We start from the raw sequence: 22,541 nt of genomic DNA on the forward strand, positions 1-22,541 counted from the left end.
TACATTTTCTTTAAAGCAGGTAGAAATGTAAGCTAATTAATCTATTGATACATTCTCCTGGTATATTGCCGAGCTGAAAAAAAGTATAAAGAAATATCAAAGAATTTAGTGACTTTTTGTCCTGAGCTATCACCACTAGATTGATGCTACCTGTTAGCCACATAGTGTACAGGGATGGTCAACTAATTTGCAACCTCATGCATGATGTGTTTAATGAATCTGCATCAAACTTTCTATGTGCCTGAAGAGACTATTGACCGCAGTTTGGGTCAGTGCTCATGAAACTGTCTGTGCTCCCACTCGACTTACTAATAGTTGCCTTCATGATCCTAAAGATTATTTACTCTCTTGCCTGAGAGTTACTACAAAACAAATAAAATAAATGTAGCTCGCAGTTTTAAATTAATGTCTCCAAATGCAGCTTGCAGCCATCTGTTGACTTTAATAAACAATGAGTTTGATTGGAGTGAAAATGAACTAAAGGAATGTGCTGAGCCTTCCTACCATAATGCATTCTGGTCCGACAAATGATCCATAATGTCGCCTATCAAGTTAAACCTTCAGCTTTAAAGAGTTTTGCTGTTTATCAAAGTAAACAACAGGGTTGAGATCTACAACAGGCTGGAGAACAAGTTTCCATCCAGTCAGCAAAAAAGAGAAGCAGTTTCCCTCTTTACTGTTCAACTGTGGCTTACGATCAATACTTCTCACCACCAAATGTCAGTGTGTGTGGCTCAGGTTTTACAGAACCCAAATATGAGGATAGAGGCAACACTTTTACTGTGTCTTTATTACACTCCCGACATTAAATATGATATGTGGACGTGGAAATCGAATCAAAACCTCCTCTGTTTTTTCATCTCTGTTTGGAAGCATTGCTGAATAAAAAGGATAATCTACACCACTTTTCCACTCTGTTATTTCACTTTTCTTGGTATTTGGTGAAAGAAATCAAAAATGCAAGTATAACTCCTGCTCCTTGCCATTGCTTGCATTAGCTTGACAATGTGTAACCAATGGCACTGCAGTGTTTATGTGCTGGTGAACCTTGCAGAACCTCCCATGTTTGAGTGTCTGAGGGTTGATAACAGGCTATTACCACAGGTAATGACCCACACACAGCCAATAAACTCTCCCTTAATGAGAACTGGGCCATAAAAAGGAAAGTAGTGCTCCATTCTGCTCCTTCTCTCTTGATATTGAGAGTGTGTCCTTAAAAGCGGCCTTCCAGACTGGATAAGTAGCTGCCAACTCTTGACACACACACACACACACACAGTATATAACACTTCATTTTCTCTCCCTTAATCTCCCTTTTCAGTCACTACTCAAGAATAAGAAGGTTTATTTTGAAGACTGAAAGAGGTGAGCGCAATCTTGATTTCATCACTTTGGTTTTGAGTGTGAATTAATGGATAAGAATACTAAATACGTCTGCTGACAAGTGACATTGATGGAAGTTGGTTTGTCAGAGCATAAGCTTGAAAGTAACACTTATTTTCTTTGTCTACTCCCAGTTTCCATGTTTATAAAGTTGTCTGCAGTGTAGGAATAGTGCAGGACTCTTGGTATGTAACACTATGCAATTGAAAAACACTGCACCAACGAGATGTGACAAACAGTATCTGCTACACTTAAAACACCCCTCACCTATGAGAGAGAGCTGTTTGGAGGATCTGGGCTGCAGGTCCATGCCGTTCTTCAGCCAGAGCAGTTTGGGATTTGGAATGCCATCGGCGTGGCAGTGGAGGCTGGCAGATACACCGGGCTCCTGGGCCTGCGTCTCTGGATAGACCAGGATCACTGGAGGGACTGGACGCACAAACACAAACAAAAGCAAAGACACAAATATGGAGAGAAGAGAGAGAAACGAGTGAAAAAAAAAAACATAATTACACAGTGTTTCATGGTAGACAGTAACTCCGGGGGGAATATAACACAAACACCCACACACGCAGTGGGCAGAGAAGAATTTGTCTCACCCCAGCATGGAATATATTCACACATAACAAGAATCCAAGAGCTCTGGGGCTGCTTTATTACAGCTCGAGTCCTGCATGAAATAGATGTGGAGACGTATCTACCACTTACTAGCGCCTCCAGGGAGCAGACCGCAAATGAATGTGAAGGAATCGAGGTGGGGGGAAATGAAATATGAGGTAATAGTTTACATGAACAGGTAAGATGTCCTGTTTCTAGTTGTGATGCGGGGCACCCTCTCAAACCTCGAGGCCGCCATTAAATCCTCTCTTCGCCTGTTCAACCTGTAACCTTTCCCCTCAACCTTTATGCAATATTAATGTTGCAGCTGTTGCTTGCTACTTGCTTATTTATGTGTTGTTGTTGTTGTTGTTTTTTTTTCCCATAGATTTCTCCTTGACAAAGCTCACACATGATTAGTTTTAAGTTATTAGAAGCAATATTTTAATAATAAGCAGTGGTGAAATGTGAAAGAGGTATTTACTAAAGTTAAATACTGGAGTTTGTCAACTTAATATTTATTTTATTTTGGTTAAGACAGCTATTTCACATCAAGATTTTACTTCAAAACAAGATATTTTTTACAGAATGTAATGAACTGTTTAAAACAAACTAAATTAATTTGGCATTGAGAAATAAAATACGAATGCTCTCTGCCAAAACCCACTTCTCCAAAGAAAGTTGTTCTTGCAAAGATGGCTCACTGTCATCCTCATAAAGTCTCTGTGATGTATTTGTGTCCCTGTTTGCCTCTGTGAATGCACTTCTTAAGTTTATCTATCAGACAGCACTTTGCTCCTTTCTGTTTTCCTTTTTATTACAATGCATACACTTTACATTACACAAACATTATTGGTAACACAATGAGACCATAAAAGTATTACCATCACTACGACTACCTTGCTGACACTTGAACTGCAGTGATGTCTTTTCCTTCATCACAGTAAGAAGAGGAAGTTGTGTTAGTGGTGTTATTATTCTATCACAGCCCCATGCAGCCCATCCATTTAGCCTAATGTGTCACTTGGATTCCATCCATTTCACCCTTAACTCATCCATCCTATCTAACTGGATATACCTTAAAACCCTGACAGAAACATTTTGGTAATTGCACTCTCCTGATAACTCATCCCTCAGGACCAATATTCAGCCTCCATGACACCTTTCTATCACCCGCCCACTTGAGTTTAAGGCCTAAATTTAGGTGGTTGTTTTATTCAAGCAGCATTTCAGGCAAATGAATCTAGAGACTAGAATTCATTTCTCCAGTGTGTGCCGTACTGTTAAGAATGTAGAGAAATTAGTGCTGCATCTTTGATTTGTCACGTTACAAGTAGGAGGGCTTTTTAAACTTCGTCCTCCCTGGATTTCTTTGGAGAAAAGCCAAGTAATAACTCTGGAGTGTAAATGCAGGGGAGAGGAAGACCGTTATGTAGATGATTAATATGAGCAAGACAGTGCTTTGATAAGTTCAGGCTGCCAAAATCAGCATGAGTGGAAACTGTGTCTGCTGGTTTTCAGATAAGCTTAAGTAGCTTTTATCCACTGCAGTGAACAAAGTGAGTTCGCTCACAGCACCCATTAGATTTCAACCTCGTGTATGATGTAATTTTGAATGAAAAGAAATTCACTTTGATGCTGTGTTAAGACACTTGTTGTTATCCTGTGAAATACCAAAACAACACACTTCATGGAAGCTTTTCTCTGTACAATAACTTATTGTGTTGACACAAAACAAAAAGGGTAACTCAATTATGAAGTTTGTGATAATGAAAATGTGAGAATAAAAAATGTGTGCGTTAATGTTTAATTAATTATGGGACTAAAAGAAAATGAATGTTCAATTATTTTGTATAATGAATAATCGTTTTAGCCATTCTTCAAGCTACTAATGTCATACTATATCATTTTTGTACTGGTTTGAGATCATGATTTACTTTATGTGTGAATAGACGTACTTCCATCTGTTGGTTTTCTGAACTTCGGAGGAGATTTAGTTGACCTTGACTACTTTGTATTGATGACTTCTACACTACATTAAGATTGTAGAGACGTTGAACGTAGTGATTGTGCCGTTGCTGCTGTTGGTTCTGAACTTAAAGAAAGAGATCGAATTTAAATGTTGCATGCTTCTATAGAATTCTAATATTCTGTGGTTTGTACACTTTTTTGCTCATCATCATTTTTAATTTTATTCATCCTGTTTTTGTCTTCTTTTTCTCCCTCTATGAAGCACAGGGGTATTTCTGAATATCAAGAATCAAGAATCCACAACAGCCATTGTTTTCTTCAGCAGTGAAAATTAAATCATTAATCAAACTCATCTTATTCGGAATATGTATGATGCACATTACAGGAAACATAAGCCTTTCTGGAAGGGTTTGTTAAGTGAAACAGACAAAAATAAATTTGGAGTTACAGTCATATGACAATGTCAAACTCAATGCAACCATCTTTTGTTTCCAAACACTTAAATCACCAGTATGTTGCCTGACTATTTTCACTATAAGTATGAAGGCTATGAGAAAAGTCTCAGAATAACCAGAGAGCACAATAAAACAGAACTAAAGCATCTTTTTCCCACTTTTCCCACCACTGTATAAAAGAAATGAGACGCTACTGACCATTCACCTGCAGCACATGTGTCTGATAGAGGTCTTCATAGCCGTAAGCATGGCAACTGTAGTTCCCCATGTGTATGGTTGTCACCTTGGTAATATACAGGGAGCCATCATCTCCAAAGTCCTGTAGCACATGGAAAGAGAGGGAAGAAGAAAGTTTAGTCAAGATAGAAGAGGAGGGAGTGGTGGTGAAAAAAATCATGAGAGAGAAAGAAGAGAATGGGAAAAAAAGAGGAAGAACAAGTGTGTTTGTAGGAGAGGGACTAGTGGTGAAGGATGGGGGGCAGGAAAGAGCCACAGGGAGTGAGGGAGAGAGAAAGGCAGCCTGATAGAATACATAAGGACGCTTGGAGAGGGGATGCACACAACAGCAGGGAGTGATGGGAGAAGACAAGAGAGAGAAAAGAGTGATGTGAAAAGGAAGAGGGACCATGAATCAACGGTATCCCTGTTGAGCTGAAGCAGGCGTTGGGGAATTTGAGCCTCTCACCCTCATCACGCTGCCTCAGCCTGATAAATGGCAAGGGTTAAAAATATAAAGCCCATTAGGTTGATGAATGGAGCGGGTTGTTGTTGGTGCAGCGTGCGACAGTCACCAGGGGGTTCAAGCCACAGCTTAGGGCGGATTAAGGCATTAAATAGTTTGCTGTCCCACCAAGTGGCAGAGCAGATGTCCTGATGCGGCTCAGTCGTGACATGGAAACCACAAACGGCTGCTTTCTTTCTCAGAGCTTAAGAAATCTCCGTGACCCGGTGGAGAGTGTCTTAGTGACATGAGTGTGAAATGACTTTCATGGAAGTTTAGACAGCTTCTAATGTTCCAAATTTAAAGTTCAAAATACAAGAGCAAGGGCAATCACAAATGAACAGGTGATTTGTGATAAACCATAGGAGTATTATATGTCGAGTATATTTTCATGTGTAAAAGTGTTGGTTCCTTCTTCTCTGCTATGATAAAAGGTACCTCTAACCAATGAGTCATTGAAATGGAGAATTGAGAGAAGTGTTTTAATTCTTTGACTGATGTTTGATATCTCACAGGATAATCAAAATTGCTTAACATATACACTGTCTGCTTTGTGTAGGTGCTATACTGTAGTATAATGCGCATAATTCATGAAAGTTATAATATATCTCGTGTTTCTAAGTGAAGTATATAAATAAGAGAACCTCAGTAATAATTTCACTTCTGTTGGAAAGTGAATTGGCCAAAACTGGGGATATAATGTAGTATTGCCTTGTTTGCCTTTCACGTGTTCACTTTATGTTCACTTTATGAGATACTATATGGTATGAGAGTTTGGTTATCTGAATGCAACTCCATTCTTTAATTTATTAACTGAGCCTGCACTGTGTGTGGACGTCTGTTTTCTAGGTGTTTGTTAATGTTTTGGTTCATGAGGTGTAGAAGTGCTACAGAGACGGACCGAATTACAGGCTTTTATTTTAAACCAGGTTGAATTATACACTAATGTGGTGGAAAGACTAGTGGATAAATGATGCCTTAAGGTGGCCAGCAGCCATGATCAAATGAATAACATTCAAGTCCCTCAGTGAAGTTTCGCTTTGAAGATGCAAATTACAAAGCCTCCTCTGACCTATTCTCGAACACTGATTCTCAGAGCTTTTTTGTAACACTCAATATAACTGATGCAGTGAACATCAGCTTGCATAAACTTAAAAGCCTCATTAACTTTGTTAAGTGGCGAGATAAAAAAAAAAAAGAAGAGCTGTCCAGTTATTGTTTTTCATAAAGGAAATATACATTATTCATTTCATTTCTGAATGAGTCAGTTTCCAATCTCACACAGTCAACAACTACCTCCCTGATGGACAGTTTCAGCAGCAGCATAAGTAGTTTCAACAGATTATATTGCGGTTCTGTCTGCACCTGTTTGTAGTTCTGACTATCTTTTTTGCTCTCCTTCAATCAAACAGGTCTGAATCCATCAATATACAAGAGCAGTTCTATTTTTTGTGAAAAACTACTCCACTCAAAATGTAAAATACCCAGTTTGATTGAGAGTAAAAGAAGGAGAGAAAGACATAGAAACAGTGCAGGGGATTGAGAGGCTGGGCAGATACAGACAGGGGAAGAATAAGAAAGACTGGAAAAAGGGCAGAAAAATAAGACTGATTGTAATAGAGGTTCAGCTGTCAGGTTGAGGGGGAAAAAAGATGTTTCAGAGTGTAAAAAGATTTCAATCATCGGTGTACAAAACTTCTGAAAATCAAGCGTGTTTCCAATCAACACAGTTCAATAGAAGAAAACAGAGTGCTGACAGGCTGCTGACAGAAAAGTGAAGCCCTGTGATTGACTGATGACCTGTCCAGAGTGTACCCTGCCTCGCACTACGGCCCCCCACCTGCCTCTGAAGGACAACGGGTATAGCTAATAGAGAGACAGAGGACCCTCCCTCCGCTTACCCCGTCAAATATTTGACCTTTAGTTTTTAACGCCAACTTCAACAAAATGTTCAACAACAGGCTTAAAAACATGCATCTCCATTCTTTATTTATTTTGTTGTTTGTTTCCATCTTTACCATATTCTTCTCTTTATTTTGCTGCTTTTAGAACTTTCTTACAGTTTCATTGATTGGTGCATTATACCTTAATGGAGCTGCTGGATATTGGCAGACAGGTCATCTACTCTTGCTGCTTTCAGACATATAAAAACAGCTCAATTGTGATTTTCAAACTGCCTTATTAATTTATTATTGTGCATATTTTAAGTATAAGTACTGTACACATTACACCTTTTTTTCTTACTAAAAAACGCACAAATCCAAGCAATCAAAAATACATTTTATCCACCATTTACAGACTTTGCAAAGGTCTTTGTTCTTTCTGGAACTGACATCTGGTGTGCGCAGAAATTCATAAATTCATAAAGAAATGTCGTTTAAAACAAATTACTAATGTTATTTATTTTCTTTAATTTAGGGATTCTTTGTAACTGTGACAACAATAAACTCACGCAGATGGGGCTCCTCTTTCCTCTCTCCTTCCTCCACTCAGACCACTGCAGTCTGTGGAAATTCATTATGCACGGTCATGAGCCTGGGGGACCTCTGCTGCCACCACCTCCCCTCCAGTTTCCACCTCAACACTTGACATTGTTTATCGGCTCATCATCACAGCAGACCAACAAGGCCGCTCATTAACATGCAATTAGCGGATAGTGATCCGGAGGTGGGTAAGGTAAGGCCAGCGCTGTGCTGTCACCTGAGCAGATGTGACTGAACAGGAGCAGGGCCACGTAGTTCATTAAGCAGTGAGCAAACTCTAACTCTGCAGTTTCATGGGGAGTGCATTTAGGGGAGGAAAACTTTTCTTTATTGTCTGATCCTTGGATTTTTTTTTTTCTTTAAATACTGTCAGCTTTACTTTACTTTTCATGTTCCGTCTTGCCCTGGGCAAATCATGGTCTGTGGCCTCTGGCAGCTTTACACAAACCTGTCAGCTCCTGGGTTCTTCTAATGTCCACACACTTAAGTACATCTGATTATTAGTGTCCATCCATGCATCCATTATCTACTGAATAGCGCTTTTCCCCGTTCAAGGTCATGGGGGGGGGCTGAAGCCGATCCAAGCTGTCATTGGGCGAGAGGCGGGGTACAACCTGGACTAGTTGCCAGTCAATCACAGGGCTGACATGTAGAGACATATTACTAGCCACACTCACATTCACACCTACGGGCAATTTAGAGTCACCAATTGACCTAACTAGCATGTCTTTGGACTGTGGGAGAAAGATGGAGTACCCGGTGAGAACCCACGCATGCACGGGGAGAACATGCAAACTTCAAACAGAAAAATGAGAACAGAGCTCCCAACAATTTAAAACAGAAATAATATCTTCAGATTATTTTGTTTCAAATTGACTATAATTTGTTTTTGTGAGGAGCCGGACACTTCAGTCCCTTGCTGCTTGGAGGACAAGCCAACATACATGGTGCGTAACCTAACCACTAGGCCATCATCTCCTGAGGTCTGTGTGTCTTTTGTGACCAATGAAGATAATTTAATCATATTCATATTAATATGACTTGTCTACACATGATCTTAAGTTATCATAACCAGATGGATAAGGTACATGTTGCTTAAAAAAGTAGAAAAAACAACAACAGTATTAGAACACTTACATTGATATCCTCGAGGTCTAAGAAGTTAAGAATGATGCCGTTTCTCTTCCAGATGATTGGCGGGCGTAGTGTCCCCTGGATGGCACAGGTGAGGACAGCACTGAGGCCCACTGTTACTGTGGAGACGCTGATCTGCTGGTCCTCAGCCAGGCTCAGCTGCACCACCTCTGTTAGGATGAGAGCATGAAGAGAAATGATTGGTGTTGGTTCCAGAGAACAGATTCCACAGGAGCAAATGTGAGACGAGAATAGGATGATAAGATGAGTTAAAAAAGAAAAAGAAAAAAATGACTACTGAGATTGAGGGTGCTGATATAGTAGAACCAGGCTAAATACATTTCTAAGCAGCCATCTCATTACTAGTGGGCCGAGGAGATAAACACCTGTCCACTGGGGAATGATATCCAGGATGAAAAAAGAACCACGTGTCAGAGGACACACAGCTAGCCAAATATCATTCTTCTCATTAAGCGAAATTTATGATCATTGAAATGGCCATCCGAATCAATTCACCTTTACGGCAAATTAAGAATTACTCTTCACCGGTTCCCCTCGGCACAATAAATAGTATCTGTGGCCAAGCTGTGTGGTCACGCTAGAAATCTACAGCCACAGTGTGGGAACTTTGTCATCTGCTGAACATTTTTCTCATGTCAGTGTACATTTACAATGAGTCAAGTGTTTTAACTATCCATGTAGCGGTGTCTTGGCATCAGAGGGGGCCTTTTCAGCAGTTTGTGCCATATTTCCTCACAGTGATCGTTTGACCTTGCATTGCACTGCACTACATCACTTGTCTTTCTCCACTGCTTTATTTTGTGGTCTGTGCGTAAACTGAGTCCGTTTTAAATTAGGGTTTGTGTCAATCTGAGAAAGGAGTATCACATATTCCAGTGATGCAGAGTGAATGTGGATGTGGACCATGTGTGCACTGAAGTGCTAAATGTCAGTGTATGAACAAGGGTCAATATTGACTGGGGACAGGATATACCTGGATCAATAAATAAAGAGGCCCAGACTCCTGATAGAAATCTGAATGGAGCCATTGGAGCATTACAGCGTGCAAAATACACAGAAGGACATACAAACACACACACACAAACCAACACAGTCAATTAATGGACTAACACTAGTCAAGAACCGGCTTTTACTGAAACCTTTACAAAAAGGATATTGAAAAAGACAGAAAGAATAGGAAACAAGAGCAGGGAATGGTATCTGTAATTATGTTTGGATCTTCAACATACACAAATGTTAAACATTTTGTGATTTAGAAAGTAATCACTTATATTTTAAGGAAAAAAAACCTTGGAAAGCAACATAACAGAACATTAAGCAGACTAATTTGAATATCAAGAGAATTTCCCTGACACAACAACAACAACAACGACAGCAACAACAGGTGTTGTTCATTTATTTCAGATCCTTTGATAAGCAAAGCTGTGTATCATTAAATATGTGCCAAGTGTACAACACAGAGCTGTTCTGTGTCAGGATGAATTACAGCAACGTAAATTATTGTTTTGAGAAGCTAACATTAATTTTTACCATTTTCCCCTTCAACATGTTTGTGCTCTGGACCTTTTGAGTTTGCTGACATGTGCTTCCAATTCTCAGCACCCCAACTCCATCAGATCCATCTCTACCCATAATGGCATGAAAATGTATACGCAAATAAAGATCTAACAACAACAAACACTGGCTTTTATCAGAACTTGAAAACAGAAGGCCAGTATCCCAAAATTTTACTTCTACGCCCAGAAAGAGACAGTATTGAAATGTCAAAACAGATTTTAAGTAGACGGCTAACAGACTTTGAAATGTTTGTGGGGAACCTTCTGTCCGGTTCCAGACTTTGACAAATGCTGTTGTAAAGTACCCCTGGATATTAGCTGTCTGTTTGGCATAGCTCGCCAGGTGATAGATGTATCCGGGGTGACAGCTCAGTCTGTCAGTGATATTTCAGACTGCCTTGGGTACAGTATACTGCCAGATCCAACAAAGTTATAATTCAGCAGAGCGGTAATTTGGGTGGCAGAACAGCTTTGAGTGCCATGTGGACAGATGAGGGATGAAGGGCATTGATCTGACATGGCTTGGAGGACTGGTTTCAGGGTGGCACTGTGAATTTCAACCACATGACTGCTCACATTACATTTCATACAGAGCATGGAAGTAAGACTTGTACGGGCTGCCATGTCTTGACTGTTCAAACGGACATTTATACAACTCTTTTTTTGGTCTTGAAGTACAGATATAACTTTAGTTGTATGCTAATGAGGGCCATTTCTTCAAAGTTAAATCGGAGCAGTAATAACTGTATACAATAGACTCTGGTAGATGAAACAATGGCTGCTGTTAAGGATGATAATTTTAACTATAGTAGGACCCGGTTACCCGGTTTTTATCCCCCGGTTACGGCACAACCTCCGCACTGTTACGGTCTAAGTAAGTGACACATCCCCTGCACACAAGATGATGATTTTTCAGTGATATTTATGGGCTTGGTCTTGTCTCGTCTCGCCCTGCCTTGGTCTTCCTCTTGACTCGGTCTCGATCACTAAATGTCTTGGTCTTCTCTCGGTCTTGGAGCACTCTGGTCTCTGGTATGTCTTGGTGTTGGTTGGTGAGGTCTTCACTACAACACTACCAAATAAGGAAGTGGTGGTGCCTTAAAATTAGGACATAATCTTGAGTCAAAGATTTGACACATTAACAAAAAAAAAACAAGAGAATATTTCCGAGTCAAATAACTGTCATAACAAAGAAATAAAAGGTTAATATCAAAGTTATGAGTCATTTGTAGGCTTTGTGTTTTTGAATGAGTCATGTACAGTTCATGTTATATCGCCAGGTGAGTCTCAGACTCCACTGTTTTTAGCAGGTTTTTGGAGTGAATACCTTCATTTCTCTGTTGTGAAGCAGCACTGACAGCGGTGGAAAGATAACCTTCAGCTCTGAGCCCCTAATGCAGGGCTGTAACACGGCTTTCCACAAACTAAATCAAACAGGAAAAGCACAATCAATTCAAAACTGTTTGAATTTTTTGCAGGTGTTCTCTGCCAACCTCTTATACGAGGTCAGTCTAAACTTTCTGCTGATGTATTAGCCCTCAGTTTTAATGTCTGGCAGGAAAGGCCAGGGTAAAAAAAAACACCTAGCTTTGTGAAAGATGGAGCAGTGGTGAAATGAATCCTGACACCATGAAATTAATCCTGATGCCATCCAAACCCTACCCAGTGAGATTACAGTTAGGAGACCAAGCCAAAAAAATGCCCTTACTTTTTATTGGATGAAAAAAGCTGTGTAGTAAATAGTTAGAAAGTTGGCTGATTACAGTTGATATAATTTATTTTGGGAAACAGATGATGGGAGAGTCATTAGGGGACAAACAAATGGCAAATAATCTGCTGTTGCTGTATAATTAATAATAGCCATCACTTGACAGCAGATTGTTCCCAAAGTTTGAAAGCTTCCAGTCACGGTTAATGAGTTGAAGAGACTGATAATCACAAATAATAACTTCAGTATTATGTTGAGAGAAAGAACCTATTTTCCAATATTTTCTTTACAATGAGACAACACTGTTCCCCCTCCATTAACTTCTGGGGCTTATGGTGCTTATTTACCTGTGATAAAAGTACTAAAGTTATGATATATATAACTATAAAAACACAAAAAATATTAGAAAAAATATAAAACTGAAAATCTGTTTCAAATAGGCTTTTCGTTTAGACTGGGGTATGGTCTGTTCAGGACAGGATTTAACATACACATAGGCTCAGGTTTTTGGATTCTTTTTAAGTTGATGTTAGCTAACTAGTTAACGTATCCCATTGTATTTGAAAACAGTCAACTGAAATCATATAATCTAAATGACACATTAAGAATTTCATCTGTGTAAAAGCCTGAGTGCAAACACAACATATGGCCAGATGGATGACAGAGATAAGCCCCACCGAGAGTCAGTTGTTGGGGGTCTCCCAGAGAAAAGAAAGTCCCCTTGCGTGACAATTTCCATTGCGTTGAGCACAACGTGCCGTTTCTGTGCAGCTGTGTAGCTCTTTCTGACATTTGTTTTCACCTTGTGGAGTTTGCAATCCTGCTAGCTAAGCTACCGGTACAGCAGTTGAGCCCTCAGTCTGTACAGTAACATTGGTAGTAGGAAGGTACACACACCCACAGCTCAGAACCAATTCGCCTGGAGTCGCACTGTGCACCTCTGCTTGCCCTTGTCTTTATTTGAAGAGTGGTTTCCAAAAAAAACAGCCCTCCAGAAGCTTTATTTACTAAGCAGTATACAGTGTACCATGGTTCGCTTTAAATGCATGACCCAATGCGGGAGAAAAGATGTGAAATATGGGCACCACCAGCCTGGTCTGCATTGCTGTCTGCTGAGACCGTGTACCTGCTGCCTGAAGTTAAATGGCTGTATTGATTGTGTATCTTTCCTGAGGTGACAGTTTCCTGGGTTTTGGTACCAGCAGCACAATGTTTTTATATATTTTACCATGCTTAGTTTCAAACAGATGTTTTACTGAGAGCTAACATGGAGTTAACCCTATATGTTCCACCAGTTTCTATAACACGTATCATCTTTAAATCAACACTCAAAGTTGAGAGTCATATTGTGTTTGGAGGTTTGACAAAGGAGCAGGGGGGTGAGATAGGTTTGTCATTTATTAAGGTTACAGACATATAAGGTCACGTGGGAACTTGAATAACTGTTACTTCATAATGCTTTTTTGGTAAGATTTATATTTTATAACCTATTCGCTTGATGTTAGCATTGTGAACAGCATATTTATTTTATTCAGGTCAGTATTTGAGGATATTTTATTTATTAAGTGAATGAAACTGAGTTTTTTAGTTTAAGGAACACAAATGAACAAGGAACAGAAGTGCATATTTAAGGTTCAACGTTGAAATGTCTCTTTTTTTATTCTGTGTTTTATCTTGACATATTTAATTTATAAGGAACACATTAATGAGAAGAAGGACTAATTAGCACACTCTCCGGATGCTTCAGCGCCCGATTTAGTTTAAAACAATCCCAAGGAAAAACTTTCTTTTGCAAATTAGCAAGGCTATGATTGAATACAAATACTACATCTGCTCATTCCGTAGAAGATTCTGAACAACATTCAGTGACAGCTGTTGACACTTTTTGGGAAGTTCTTAAAGGGTATGAGCTTCGCAGCTTAGCCATAATAACTACATTCATGTTCAAATCAAAGACAGAGATTACTTCCACTTTGAGCAACATAAGAAGTGTTCAAACATCCTCTCTGGTTCTGTCCCAATTCCCACATGACCCAGACAAATTACACATCCACAAGCAGTGCCTGTTCTGCCCTGGCTTGCTGGGGAAGGTTGTCAGGACATTATCTAGCTAATGATTCCTGCAGCTTCCCCATCCTCCAAAAATAGCTTCAATGTGTAAGTTAGTAATTGTCTTTCAGGGGAATTCAGGAGCTCCACCGATTGATCAGCGCTGCTAACTGAGCTATGGGCAGGCTGACAGGGCCAACAGGGAGGATTCTGTATCCAGCTCTGGAGGGAAATACTGTATACTTAAAGTGAGGGAAGAAAGTAAAGAGAGATACAGGAAAAGTAGAGGGAGAAAGATGTAAATACAGAGACACAACAAAATATACTTAATAGAGGGAAATGGAGGCAAAATGTAAAAAAAACAAGCTTAAATGTGGGTGAGAAACAAAATAATAAAGGATGAGCAAACAACATGAGAGAAGACTATACCAACAACACGGTGAAATAAGAGAAGGAGTGCAAATGAGTGAGCATGTTAGACAGGAAGAAAGACTAATTTGATGCAGAGCACGTAGCAGATCTCGCAGGGAATAACTAATGTGGCGAGCTGAAGACCGTGGCTCAGAGAGATGTCCCCTTCCACTTTTAAACGACAAGCCTTTCGTGAGCCGGAGTAAGACATCAAGCCACAATGCAAAGGAGCAGAGCGCCATGACTTTTTTTTTTAGCAGGTAAGACAGATAACATCCTGACTGCAGCCTACAATAGAAGCAGGAAAGAGAGATAGGCATTAAGGTAAAGGGAGCAAAGAGGAGATAGAGAAATGATTGAAACAGAGTTACAGGTTGAGGAGTTGAATATAAGGAGTTTGATTCCTGGCCGAGAAGCACAGAAAAAACAAGCAACCAGCGAGAAAGAGATGAGTCACGTTTATCACGTCATTTAAAAACCATCGTTTCTTATAAAACAATGTTTCACCCTTTAAATGATTAAAAAGACTTTTGAACCAGCAGTTAAGTTTCCCCATCAGACTACTCCAAGTTTACATCTAGATGTCTTTTTGACCACTTCATACTCTAAATCATCAACCATCAACATCAACCACAGCTATCAACAACAAGTAGTTTAATGAGAGTGCACTCACCTCTACATTGAACCTGAAGCACAAGAAAGATCTAATTGAAGAGTTCCCAGTTTTAATCAGGATTTAAAGTCAAATTGTTTGCAGTTTTACATCCCAGGAGGAGAATTCAGCTATGTCACCAACTTGTTTTACCAGGAAAACTGGGTGCTGGTACTCTACATGTTAAGCATGCAAAGTATTTTTACATTCTGACTCAAGTATTTTATATCAAAGAAGTATTAATCTGAGACATGAATACAACATTTCTGCAGTTGTTTAGCTGTCTTTATCTCTATAAAGATGTACAGATAAGATGAGCATATAAGGTTAAGAGTGACTTCCAAATAATTTAATAGATTTGCTAAATAATGATCTCCTCGGTGGTAGGTTGGAGGAAAGTTAGTTTTTGTCAAACGGAGCCCGGATGTCTTATGTTAAATTGGATTGGCAGAGGCTGTGCTGTAAGCTTGTCAAAGATACTCATCACTTTGTACAGAAACTTGCCGAGCTGAAAAAACGTATTAGAATTTTAAATACATTTTGTACTTTTATTCTCTGTCGTCTTTACTACATCATTCACATAATAGTTTGATAGAAAGCCAGCTGGTGGTTGTCCTCTCTGTGTTTAACTGAATATTTTATTGTTCTTCTTGGATCTGTGTCTCTCTCAAGTTAATGGATGAGAAACTTTCAGTCACTCACATTACTTAATGTGGCAAATGTGCCTTCAGCAACAGACCCTGTAGCTGCAGAAATCTCTTCACAGAGCGGCCCTTTTGGGAAAACAACACTTTGCATGTCACGAAACATTCTGTTCTTAAGTTTCCTCAAATAACCCAAACCCTTTGATTTATATCCACAGGCTGTTTTATGCCTTGTGCTCTCTGAAGACTCCACAGTTATAGTTGTGAATTTGTCACAAAGCTTTAAACTTGACTGACAGCTAAACTGCACATTTAGATTGATCAGTCTTCAGTGACCTCTGACAGATGATGGCAGCCGATGTAAAAATATACGTTATCCGGTCAGATTAACTTGATCTGAAATGGGTTACCTAAGAAACTCTGGCAGGAAAACAATCATCGAAACCTTATTCATTGAACCTAAAAGGTGTATAGACACTATTACCAGCATGATTCATTTTTGAAATGTAAACAAATATATATTTTTATGTCACTAGCGACTGGTGTAAACTGTTGCAGGTACAGAAGGGGGTGAAATTTATAGAGTCTGGAATAAATGTTTGCATTAAATAAGTTTTCTTGTCAATAGTAATTAGAACAGTCTGTGATGGCCCAGCAAAGGAACATGGGTACACACTTGTTTATCAGGTGGTTTACTTGTGTGTGACCCATTATATTCTGATGACAATCATGTTGTATTCCAACCCCCCCTCGTCTAACACCTAAACCTTGTGCTCCTGTTTGGAAACACAAAATCCTTAACATTTTTAAAAACTTTTTAAACAGTTTTCTGCTGTTTTTAATGATGCCGCTAAATCTGAGTCTCCTCTTTGTTATAAAACCATGGTGAGTTTACTCCTCCTGCAAATGCATCTTGTTAACTGTTGCTCCGTTTTAAAGAATATGGTCTAAAGCTAAACATAAACCCTCATTAAATGACACCCATCAACAAGAATGCAGGAGAGCTGAATGAAAATGGAAAAAGATAGACCACAGGTATCCTTTGAAATTTAAAGGGAAAGGTGGAGCAGATACCTGAAAATAATTTCTCAACTTTTTTGGGGGGACAAAATACTGTTGAGAACATTTTAGAGAGGATTTCGAGGCCATTTCGAGGCTACAACATCCAGGCCATTGCAATCAGTAGCTTTGCCTCTGTAGTCCAAGCTCATTTTAAACATGCTGTATAGTGCAGACAGTTTTCAAGAAATCCAACTTGGACGACAGTCCTCTCCAATTACAGATCTATTTCCAAACTCCCTTTCCTTTCTAAAGTCTTGGATAAATTTGTTTTATTCCACTACAAACTTTTGTAGACACAAATGGCATCTTTGAAGTGTTCCAATCTGGTTTTAAAGCACTTCACAGCACTGACACAGCACTTTTTAAGTTTTTAATGATATTTTATTAACTGTTATTTTTATACTTTTAGATCTCACAGCGTCTTTCGACACTATACCAAAATACTCTAAATTTCTCGTCTGTAGCACTGGGCTGGAATTAAAAGTACCACTTTGGAGCGGATCAGATGGACCCATCTGACAGAAAGTTCTGTGTCTGCCTTGCTGATTTCACATCCTCTTCAGCCACTCTTCCATGTGGAGTCCCCTTAAAGCTCAATACTTGGCCCTTTTTTAATCTCCTTGACCATGCTTCCACCTGGGGTCCATTCCTAAAAAAGTATGGAATCTCTTTCGCTACAATATGCTACCTGCCCTTAAAAATCAAAGGAACTAACACTAACTAACACTTTTAGACCGTTTTAAAGACATCAAAGCTTGGATGGCATTGAATTTTCTTAAGCTCAATGACATCAAGACAGAGGTTGTCATTGTTGGACTGAACTGAGGATGCAACGAGGTAAAGTCCTCTTTTTTTACAATGATTTTGAGAAGGTTATGCATGCTTTTATCACAAGGCGTCTTGATCACTGTAATACACTATGTTGGTGTAAGCCAAGCCTCTCTTAATTGACCACAGCTGGTTCAGAACACTGCGGCTCTATTTGTGACTCGTTAATGGAAACATGAACACTTTCCCCCCCTTTTTCAGCTTCACCCCACTGGCTCCCTGTGCCTTTTAGGATTGGTTGTAAGATTTTATTATTAACATATATATCTATGAATGGGCTTGCTCCAACCTATCACTCAGACCTTTTAAAATCTCACCTTTTATCGCAGACACTCAGAACCACTGACTGTTCCATGGTCTAGGTTGAAGCTCAGGGGCGATGATCCTTTTCAGTCTCAGATCTAAAGCTCTGGATTGCTCTGCCTTAGCCGTGTTCGGCTCTCCCTCATGCTGCGTGTTCTTAAATCATACCTTCAAATGCACTTTTATGCCTTGGCTTTTGGCTTTGTCTGTCAGATGCCTTTTTTTTTCCTATTCTCTCCTTTGGTCTTAACACTTTTTCAGGGTCCTTTTGTTTTTACATTGGTCCTTGTGTTTTAATGTGTTCCATGGTTTATCTTTTTGATTGGAGAGCACTTTTATGTTTTTAAATGTGGATCAATAAGATATAATTGTGCTAATGCAAATTTAAGTGATGAACTGTATTGATGAAATTACCATATGGGCTCGTGATTTTCTAGCTAAACCACTGAATCAAATACCTCAAAATAAAGGTAGTACATCACATTGACAAAAAAAGATCCAATATTTCTATTAAGCAGATGTGCTCACTGATTTGCAACACTGCCCACATCGACTTTATATAACTGCAGATAATAAAGGGACAGCTTCCTCAAGATCAACTGTTTAGCTAAATTTGTTAATATACACATATTTGTAAAAAGCAGCAAATACACAGAAAATAACAAAACTATAGGCTCATTTCAAATATCTGATTTATAAAGAATCTGTACTCACACCAGATGTACCATGACATGACTGCCTGAGATAATGTCACAGTGAACACTATGACCCTGGTGGGTTTGTACAGTACATGAAGGGAGACAGGCCCCCCCGCTGGGAGCCCACAGTGTGTGCAAATGATCTCCAGTATGCCACTGTGCATTCAGTATGAGGGCTGCTCTCAGCAGGTGGGCTGCAGCCATTAGTAAATATATCATCCATGTTTCAAGCACGCTGACACACTGAATTAATGATATGTTGTACATCACATTCTGAATGAACCCATTTTTCTGAGTCAATCAATAACTGGGCACACTGCGACAGTCAATTCTATGCACACACTGTATATCAGCTCACTTTCCCGTTTTGCACATTCATACTGTTCATTTACTGTCCCTCACTCTTATCTTGTATGTACACACAAGCGATCCCCTCTTCTCTCTCTCTCTCTCTCTCTCTCTCTTTCCCACACACACACACACACACACACACACACACACACACACACACGCACACACGCGCTTATTCATATATACATAGAAGAAGTGAAGCCCTCTCTGAGAGTGCTGGGCTGGTGATTATTCATGGGAGGGAGATGGGGATGAGCAATCAGCGGCCGTCTCATTAATCACACTGGATCCAGACCCTTAATCTCCACTACAGGTACAGAGGAATCCTCTGCCGCTCATCATCGCCCTCCTCCTCTCCCTTACTCTGCCTCACTTTCTCCTCCATCCAATGTCTCATTTTCTCTCACATGCTTTGTTTGCATCCTTGGCTATTTCTTTCTGCCTTTGTCCTTCTCACAGTCGCTCACACTCATGATAACTCAATGACTCTCTGACTGCCTGTCAGTCTTACTTTCCATCTGTCCTTGGTTTAATTCATCCTCACTTTCTCTTCCTTGCTGTTCCCTTAAAAGATCCATCTTTTTTCGCTGTCTCTCTCTACGTTCTTGTAAAGGCATGATGGTGCTTCTTCTCAAGCAGGGACCCTTAACTAGGCAGAGACAAAGCCTTGTTTGGATCACAAAGAGAGGACTGAGAGGAAGCTATTGGAGGAGGACAGAAAAGAAGGAGTGTGTGCGTAGGAAGAAGTTTTTTTCCCCCAAACAATCTGTTCCAGGCTGTATTAACAAGCCAGGAGCAGCAATTTGGCAGGAGATCTGGCTCTGCTTCTGCATCGGTATCTGTATAAGCGTTTTAAAAAAGAAATAACAGCAGCAGGACCCTTTGTGCAATGCTCTGTGTTATGTAATGATTAGAAGTTCTAAACAACTTAATGTGTTGTTCTGCCGAGGAATTTAAATACAATAATCATTGGTTGTTATTCTAGCGAGTTCCTGATAATCCGGAAAAATTATACATTTCTTCAGTATGCTGTCTGAGTGGAGTTGATGTTTTCAAAAAATAAATTCAGAAATAAATAAACAAGACTCACTTAAAAATAAACCTTCTATTGTCAACAATATTTAGTTTGCAGAGATATCCACAGCTGTTTTCCTGGAACAGCACATTTCCAAGGCCATTAAAAGGGAACAATAGTCACCCCTGCAACACTAAATGACCAATTCTGCAAAAAAAACATGCTGCTCACAACAGAGCCAATTGCTGAGGTGGGTGCTGCTTAGCACCTGAGCGCATTGCTGGGCAACAGTGGATTTACAGAGGACGAGGCTCAATAATGAAGCGCCATCAGTCGGGTAATAACAGGGCAGAACTCTCTTTACTGTGTCATTCAGTCCTTGAGGGTGGAAGTAACCTGTTGGGGGAAATGAACAGATTAATTGCCTGTCTGGAGGGTTCATGGACATGTTTACTTTGGAAGTCGACCTCCAAACTGTCATCTTATTACTATGCACTCACTGTCATTTGTTGACTATAGCTGAGTCTGATGTTTGAAAAAGTCTGTCTAATGCCAAACTGTGAATTGCCACCAAAACTGTTAAAAGGAATCTTGCACCAAATCAGCTTATAAGCTTGTCACACCTCATGACTTCTCTCCAACAGCTTTTTCAATATTTCACGTAATATGACTCCTGAAGGACAAAGATACAGCGACCCTCTGGCATTATCAAATTGCATTGACTGAGATGAAAGAGAGCTTATAGCCTGTCATGTTTTTCTTGACATTTCTTTTAGTAGTGCTATACGACAGGCCTGTGCTTTCTTTCAGTCTTCTTTTGAAGACAGCTCTGTCCTTTCCAAATAATTTTCATGCACTGTAACTCAAAGGTTGTGTCACTGTATGAAAAAAGAGAGTCAATTTGTTTTGACTTTTACTTTCATAGAGAAAAGCTTGTAGCAACACCTTAAGAAATAAAAAGCTATCTGCCTTTAAACAAACTTGGGTAGGTATTAAAGTGTATACACACGCTTTTAACTAAAATGTTCCTTATTGCATGAGCAAGTTTTTTATTAATCCAGCCTGTTTTCTAGAGCAAAGGTCGTTTTCCATTGACTTGAACAAAACATGCAGTGGCTTGTATAACTTCACTGTCTGTTTCACACTCTATTAAAAGCATACCATCTTGAAAATAGGGTAAAAGATGTATGAAAATATATGATGCATTTTTGGTAAATCTCAAAGCTAGGCTTAGAAAATGTTATCTTTATCTTTTGGTGTGATAAAACGGATATTTTTAGTCTCAAAAGGCCAAAAAAGTCCTCCTGCTCCGAGAGGCTTAATGGAAACAAGCTGACAGTCTGGAGCTAATCTCCCATACTTCATTTGGCTGAATAAAGACCCAATTCATCAAAGAGTACTCTCATCTTGTGGTAGCAAAAGATCTCTGACAATCTGGATAATCTTTCATCTTTATGGAAACAAAGAGAGACCCCCTCCAAGAGGACACCCTCTCCTCTCTACATCCCACCAACTATATATTGCCGAGGCTTTTCCTGACGGGGTGTGCTAAGTGGTCTTTATCATTTTAAAGCCCTCTCAGCCTTTAGGGAGTTTGAGGGTAGGAGAGATTAGAGGCCTGCAGCAGACCTCTGCACTGCAGGAGCCGCAGCTTGACCCGACCTCAGGTTCCTCCGAGAGAAAGGCCGAATGCACAATGAGATTTACTGAATGTGTCTGTATGTGTGCTTCTCAGTAGATGTATCTGTACAGGACTGTGGTACAATGTGAATGTATGTATTGTCATCATGTCTCATGTGGAATTATCAAGTATTGGCAAATATTTTAGACACATGCCTTATTTTTCTTATATGAGGGCTTTTTTCCTACAGAAATAAGGTTCCAAGGTTCAAGACGTAAATGGACCCTTGAGTTGAAACTGTTGAGGTTGTAAGGGCATAACACTCTGTTCTTTTTCATGCGATAAGTTCAAGAGAGAGGTCACTGTTTGACGCAAATTAAAGTGAGCTAAAAAGAAATGCTAATGAGACAACGGACACAAAGACACAGGAAACCACAAGTTAAAAAAGAGAATGGTTTGGCTTTGACTGAGTCTTCAATGAAGCACTGGAATGAAGATATTTGCTCTGATTTAACATTGCACAAACACCATACTCTGTCAGAGCTAATGAGTGTTGTTTCACAGTGAGACACACTGCTGATCTAGCATTATGCTCCTGCAAATGCAATTGGATTTGTAAAAGATAAATATGCAGCTTTTCTAAGAAGTGTAAAACGTACATTGTCCTAGTCAAGCTCATGCGGTTAAATTATCTATTTTCAGAATAAGATTCCAGCGAGGCCATTAAGCAAAAAATGCTGTTCATTTATCCAACTTTGGTAGCAAAGGGAGGCCACTGTTTAATAAAGTACAGGAGATGAAGTGGTATGATAAATATCAACATCTGTACTATCAGTTAAATACACAGAGAAAAGTAAGAATAATTCTAAGTGGATATA

At 39.5% G+C, this 22,541-nt stretch overlaps 1 protein-coding gene across 1 annotated transcript in view; it reads right to left on the reverse strand.

Moving 5' to 3' along the window:
* Nucleotides 1–22,541, reverse strand: part of fstl4 (follistatin-like 4) — a 185,823-nt gene that overhangs the window by 23,748 nt on the left and 139,534 nt on the right. The window contains exons 7-9 of the mRNA XM_065963116.1: nt 8,748–8,914; nt 4,605–4,725; nt 1,651–1,812 (exon numbers count right to left, since the gene is read on the reverse strand). Of these exons, the coding sequence (XP_065819188.1) occupies nt 1,651–1,812; nt 4,605–4,725; nt 8,748–8,914 (450 nt within the window). The remainder of the gene's footprint in view (nt 1–1,650; nt 1,813–4,604; nt 4,726–8,747; nt 8,915–22,541) is intronic.

Source organism: Labrus bergylta, chromosome 14 (genome assembly GCF_963930695.1).
Source record: "Labrus bergylta chromosome 14, fLabBer1.1, whole genome shotgun sequence".
NCBI classification, from domain to species: domain Eukaryota; kingdom Metazoa; phylum Chordata; class Actinopteri; order Labriformes; family Labridae; genus Labrus; species Labrus bergylta.